The sequence below is a fragment of the Cyprinodon variegatus genome, unplaced genomic scaffold, assembly GCF_000732505.1.
Source record: "Cyprinodon variegatus isolate N-32 unplaced genomic scaffold, C_variegatus-1.0 Scaffold857, whole genome shotgun sequence".
NCBI lineage: Eukaryota > Metazoa > Chordata > Actinopteri > Cyprinodontiformes > Cyprinodontidae > Cyprinodon > Cyprinodon variegatus.
The window spans coordinates 191,433-198,472 of NW_015151310.1; the positions used below are offsets into that span (position 1 = coordinate 191,433).

General features: G+C 34.7%; 1 protein-coding gene across 1 annotated transcript in view; it reads right to left on the bottom strand.

Moving 5' to 3' along the window:
* The window catches only part of thsd7b (thrombospondin type 1 domain containing 7B), a gene marked incomplete at its 5' end in the record, with an annotated part of 157,412 nt that overhangs the window by 13,210 nt on the left and 137,162 nt on the right, over nucleotides 1-7,040 (bottom strand). The window contains 3 exons of the mRNA XM_015397359.1: nucleotides 635-638; nucleotides 2,072-2,217; nucleotides 6,102-6,219. Of these exons, the coding sequence (XP_015252845.1) occupies nucleotides 635-638; nucleotides 2,072-2,217; nucleotides 6,102-6,219 (268 nt within the window). The remainder of the gene's footprint in view (nucleotides 1-634; nucleotides 639-2,071; nucleotides 2,218-6,101; nucleotides 6,220-7,040) is intronic.

Consider the following 7,040-nt stretch of genomic DNA (forward strand, 5'->3'; position numbering starts at 1 on the left):
AATTCTCTAAATCTTACAAGAGGTCACCAGCTTAGACCTCTTGTAAGCAGCTTTGTAGCATAGAACAAAATTAATTTGTATCCACAAAGCAGGCAAAGGCTCAAAGGAGATAGCAAAGCATTTTCAAGTTGCTGTATCCTCCGTTCAGTTTATAATGTATTCAACTAACGGAAAAAGAGCCGTGGAGGTCAAACAGAGGTCTGCAAGTCCACAGAAACTTTTAGAGAGAGATCTACAGAGGGATTGTTAGAAAGGAAAAGTAACAGTCCCTGCTTGACGGAGAAGGATTTTGCAGACAATGAAGTGAGGACAGGATTATTCACTATTCGGGGAAACTGGTGTAAATATGACACTGATAGATGATTTACTTTGTTTCTACAAATTTGGTTTTAAGGGGGTAATTTTACACAGTGTATATAAATGGTTAATATATTCTGAGGTTTTTCTAAAAGGAATTTTGAAAAAACTAAACTGTTAAAGATTAAAAAATATATTTAGGCTTTATGAATATATATGCTTTACTAGTTATAAAGGCACTTACAGAGAAAAGAGCCATATAAACACTGGAGAAAAAAGATTATATGTAGGATTTTGCAAAAAAGAAAGACTAAAGGAGAAGAGTCTTTTACCATACTGGACTGAAATTCACAGAGAAATCAGACAGATCACGAACAGACATTAGTTAAGTGCTACGCTATGCAAAGGCTTTAAATAACTCCAGTATAAGACTATTAAAAGTTGAATGTCTCCTGATTTTAGAGCATTTTGTGGTTTTTCATACTTAGTTAGTATTGCTACAAAACTTTTTCTAGCATTGAAATCAAATATTATTTTAATGATACCAGACATTCTCATTTTTATTTGCAAAACATGAATAGTTTAAGTACGTACAGCTTTTTATTTTAAAGATCATCATCATCACAACAACAAAAAAATCTTATTACCATTACTTTATTTGATTTTTTAAAACATGAAATACTATAAAACCCATAAGCCCTCAGCATTTCCAAGCACCAACTGGATGGGGAATCAATCTCTTAAAAACAATATTCTAAAAATATTGAATGATTTATACAAATTTTAGTTTTAAACTGCAATACACAACCAAGCTGGTTATATGCCCTAACTTAATTTATAACATATGTAAAATAAGTAATTAGTATAAAGATTGTTGCTCATTTGGTTCACATAATAAAATCAACTTGGTTTACTTCACAATTTCATTTATTTCATTGAAAAAAATTGTAATTATTGAACAATTTTGTTTTGGTTAATCTACTTGAAGTAAGTTTACTTTACTGGGATTCTATTTTTCAGTTAAAGTCATGAGTAAGTAACAAGGAAAAATCTTAATTGATCAACATAAATAAATTATGCAAATAGTTTATTTTTCTTTTTATTAAGATAGAGCAGAATATATATTCTTTTAACATGGGGACAGTTTCATCTGTTGCGACAGTAAACTTTATAGACTCAGCTTTATTTTCCATTCAAAAGTTCTCCTGCTTTAGTGCATTTGTGATTTTGTTCCTGGAGGAAATCAGTGGCAGAGCTTTTGCTTCAGACATCAGAATGAATACAACATTAATACTGTATTGTTTGTGTTATTATCATGCTAATGTTTAATTAAATGAGTAGAATTCTTGTACATTAAGCAAATAATCTGCTTAATAAGTATGTTTTATATTATCTTGAAGATGATGTAAAGGAACCAATATCATAGAAAGCCATCCAGTTCAAGTTTTTGCAAGTCATAGCAAAGGGCCCCTCATACTGAGCCTGGTTTTACAGAATGTTTCTTTCTGTTAAAAACTAAATTGTTTCTCTTTACTATCACTACTTGCTTAGGATAAGGTGTTGCTGCACAGTTAATGCCTTAATGCAATAAGCTGTTCTTTGATGGATAACTTCCTCCAATTGGCATGAAATTTTGGACTTAATCCACCTAAACAGTATTAATACTGAAGCATAATTTAATTGCTGTATATATATATATATATATGGCTTCAACAAAATTGGAAGGGAATTAGAGATATGTACATGTTTAATATCAAGGTATTGTAAGCCTTACCTCAATAGTGCATGCAGACCAGTCATTCAACAGCCACATATAGCAAGGCTTTATGGAACAAGGTTTTGTCTGAGTAAGCTGGTTGGGACAGGGACGACCTTCCTCATGAGCTTCCTGAAGGATTCTCCGGGTACGTACAGAGTGACCTACATAACGACAGGGCCAACACACCATTTAGATGAACAGTTAAACAGATCCAGAGAACATCTGCAAGCTGCAACCTAGTTTTAAAATGAAACATTGTCTTTTGCTGCATTTGCTGCATCTGTAAAATTTAAAAAAGCATTTTAAGGTACTACTGTTATAGTGACAAACTGCATCAGCTGGAAACAAGTGTGCATTAATAGAGAACATAAACTCAGCTGCATGTAAAAAGTGGGGAGAAATCAAAAATGCATTAGAGGAAAAAATACGCATGACTCAATTAAGTAAGAAAAAAATAAAATTGGATAATCGTTTTTTTTTAGTTATGAAAAGTCGCTTTACCTTCTCATTTTTCTAAGAAATGTTTTTCTCTAGGCAAAGATAAATTAGCACAAGTGTGAAACACATGATTCATTTTGCCACTTAATCCTGAAAACCAGAGGTTCTCTACCAAAGTGCCTTGTTCAAGTGAGCCGTTAATAATGTGTGAAAGGAATTGTATTTTCAACCAGCCAAAGAGAGGTGTGTTGTAGGTACAGCGCCACATACAGAAAAAAGACAATTTATTCTGTGCTGAGAGGTAAATGTTTTTAGAAAAGAAACCCATCCACAACAATAATTGTATTTCAGGTACCAACTGTAAATGTGAGTTGAAAGTTACAGTTAGAAAACTGCGTCAAGCATCAAGTCAAATAGTCGTAACGGGCTTAAGATAAAGTCCAACTGAAATACAGTGCTTAAAGCATGAAGGAGTTTTTCTATATTGGGCTAGCTTCTATCCCAATACAGCATCTTGCTTTTTTCCTTTGTGTCACTTTACAACACTTTCCTTCTATATATTCCATAATATGTCATGTGAATGACCACAAATAGAACACAAAGTAGCACATAATTATAAAGGAAACTTAAATATGGCTTTTAAAAATGTTTAACAAATAAAACTACATGATATATATAAAACTGATGTTCGTGTGAATTTGTATTTGGTCTCCATGGTTCAATGCTTTGTAGAACCACCTTTTTACTGCAACAATAGCTGCAGTTTTTTCCTAGTATATATCACTAGCTTTGCACATTCGAAGGCATTTTTTTATTTATTTTTTTGCCCATTATTCTATGTTAAATAGTTTTGGATCAGTCCATCAATCCGGTTGAATTGGTAAAAGTTTTTTTTTTTTTATTTATAAAAAAAAAGGCAATTGAGTTGGATTTAGATCTGAACTTTGAATGGGTCATTTAAACAAATATCTAAAGAATCTTTTTGTAGCTCAGGCGCTGTAAGGCCATCTCATTGGTAAACATACATGCCAATCTCAAGTCCTTTGGAGCCTCTAACAAATTTCTGCTCAGGGTTACCCTGTATTGAGCTCCATCCAACTTTCCATCAACTCTGAACAGCATGTCTACTGTGATGGGAATGGCATGTTGATGATGATTTTTATCGTACCAGTTTCCTGCCAAGCAGAGAATAGGTCTAAAACCTGCTGTTATTTTGCCATTTGAGAAAAGCCCTTTATTCCATTGTGATTTGTGGCAAATTGTAAACATAACATTATATGGATTTCTGTTAACAGCAGCTTTCCTAAGGCTGCTCTTTCAGAAGCTCAGATTTGTTTTGTACAACTAATAATTGTCCTGCTGCCAGATTCTCCCATCTAAGTTGTGGACTCTGCAGCTCCCTCAGAGTAAACAGGCATCTTGGATGCTCATCTGATCAATGCTCTCTACTTGCCCACTGTGTCAAATCAGCTGGATGGCCTAGCCATGGCAGCTTTGTTATTTACCCATTCACACACAGTATGTCAATATGATGATGGGCTGAGCAGTGGTCCATGTTCAGAGTTTCGAATATTGTTTAATAAGCTTATTCTGCCACTCCAAAAATTTTGGCCTTGAGCTTTAATGACTTTCAAAAGCAGTGGGTTGCAGTTAATTGTATTTAGGGATATCAGAGTAAAGTGAGACAAGAGTCACTTTTTAATCAAAACTTCACACATTTGCTATTTCATGTTGATTTATTATAAAAAAGTTTTAAGAAAGAGTTTGGCATTTCCAAAACAGAGCAGGAAGAAGCATAGGCTTATTTAAGCCTGCCTCCTGCTCCACAGTGCAACATACTATCTAACATAAGAGCCAATACCCACATAATGAAGACCCCCCATAACAAGGAGAATTCTGCAGACCCCCATTGAAAGCAATAATTCTTCTTTTTATATCTTCTTATTATTTGTATATTACATATTACATAAACTTATAATGCTGCTTATATTATTTCTATGTTTTTTCTGCTGCATTTTTATTTTTTAAACTAATAACTTCTCTTTATAGTGTATTTTTCCTCTTATACTAGTTTTTTTTTCAATCCTTTTGTAAATCAAGGTCAATCTGTACTAATGTTTTTTTAACAACATGGTTTAACAAAAAATTTTTTTAACAATATAAAATCATTCAAAAAGTTTCATAAGCATAGACGAGATTATTTTCCTTATACATTTATACATATTTCCTCAACTCTGTGCAAGTGATTAGTGTTAAAAGGCATTAATAGGTGCATCTGTCCTTACTCACCTACATTTCATTTCTTTTAATATCTGATTTGTTTCCTCTGAAATTATTTCTGCCAATGGTAAATAGAAAAAAATATTTATTTTTACAATAATTACAATTTACAGATTTTAAAGTCAAATAGAAATTTTGTATTATTGTTGTGTTTGGCAGGCTCATAGGTTCTAGTTTTAGTAGAACTAAGTAGAACTTTATCAAACAATATTGCTGGATTGAAATTCCAGAGCATATTGCTATAAGCTATCATCCATCCATCCATTTTCTGTCACGCTTATCCCTACTGGGGTCTCGAAGGATGCTGGTGCCTATTTCCAGCTGTCTACCGGAGAGAGGCGGGGTACACCCTGGACAGGTCCCCAGTCTATTGCACGGCGAGTATCCGTATCATTCCTGGACTATTTCTGTACCTTACTTCCTTAGTCTGCAGAATCCTAGGAGGCTCAGTAAAGGCATTACCTAAATTGACAATTCACAAGACAGCAGCTAAATTTGTGTCTTTTTATGTTTTTTTTGTTTCTTTTTTGTAATTGTTGTCAAGCACCAGGCACACACAGTAAAAAGCAATTCAGTTCTGTCAAAAAACAAAACAAAAAAAAATCAAACCAAGCACATTTAGCACTCCCATGGTGTCTGGACAAAACATAACATAATCTTTGCAATGGTTGAAACAGATACAACACAAATCCCCCATTGAGGCTCAAAGATGTGTTTGTCTTTCTGTTAGGAGGAACCGAGTGGCAGAAAAAGTCTCTGTGGCAGAGCCTTGGGAGACACAGTGAGGGAGAAAACCTCCAGTTTAAATCCCCAGCCAAGAGCTGCTGCAAGTGTGAGCTGAATGGAGTGAGGGGTTAAGTTTGAGCTGACAGACAGCCAGCTACAAATTAAAATTAATGAACTTAGGAGACAGTGCTGAGTCTTTCTAATTAGCAGGCTAACAAGCTTTCTCTTTTGGAGACTGACTTTGGGAAGCCAAAGAAACAATATATAGATCCGGGTTAAATCATTACTTTTGTATATTGCATGAGGTCAGGATGTCTTTCTCAAAGTGATTACTGACATGCCAGGTTCATGATTACTGACTTCATCTTAAAGCATGCCATATAGCTTATGGCATCCGCACGGGTGAACTGCACATCATTTAGCTGAAATTAACCCTTTCTTATTAAATATGCATTAAACATATTGCAAAGGTGAGCATATTGGTGAATGCCTTATTAGATAAATTATTGATGCCAATTAATTATGTTCACGGTGACTGTACTCAAGGTTGCCGTTGCTGTTGTTTTGACAGAGTTTAAGTTTGACTGTTATAAATGTTTACCTTGAGTCCCACAGGTGTGCGAGCAATCCGCCCACGGTGACCATTCGCTGAGGATGCAGCTGACAGGACAGTCAACCATGCAGCTCTCCAACAGCTGCAACTTGTTGATCAAACCAAACTGTGGAAAAAAGAAGCTGAGCTGAGTGGCGGGCCTACTCGTTATTTCCAACAACATCGACAACAATAATAAAAAGACACCCTAAAGCAAACGGCCATGGTTTCATATTTCAAGTAAAGCTGCAGCTTGTTTTAGAATGATGGAGATGCAGCAGTTGGTTTTTACAACCAGTTAATATATCTCTCAGTACTTGAGCTGCAGGTGAGCATTTTAATATACATATATCATACTGGTAATATAAGAATAACAAAGAAAATCGAATATACATATTTCTGTAAGCCCTCATATTAATAGAAACTTAAGAAAAAGAGGAAGTGCAGCAGCAACGTTAGTGGTGGATTCTTAAAGTGTAGACCACAGTGTCCTCCATTCCTTTAACAGCCATTGTAGTTACGTGCTGCATTCTTTATCTATGGCTTTGTGTATAAGGAGCCCTGGTCAACTTTCCATAGGTTTTAGGTTTGGGTAAAGAGGTTGTCACTGCAGAGGATTGGCTTTGTAACTCGTCAACCATTTATGTGCTGGCATGTCCTTATGCTTTATTCACTACTCATCAGAATTTTAAAGAATGAATCGCATAATGCAAGAAAAAATGCTAAATGCAAAAATCCCAATGCTTTTGGAAGCAAAACAGGTCAGCAGAATTACAGCTCCTTTACTATGCTTAGCTTTGAATATGGTTGCTGTCCTGATTCTAAATGAATTTTTTTTACAATTGTTAACATTTCACAATTTCACAAGCTTTTTATGTGACTCTGGAAAACACACTAGGCTTCAGTCCTGGCAGAGTTTGGAACAATAAACATTTTTATCAAATTTCT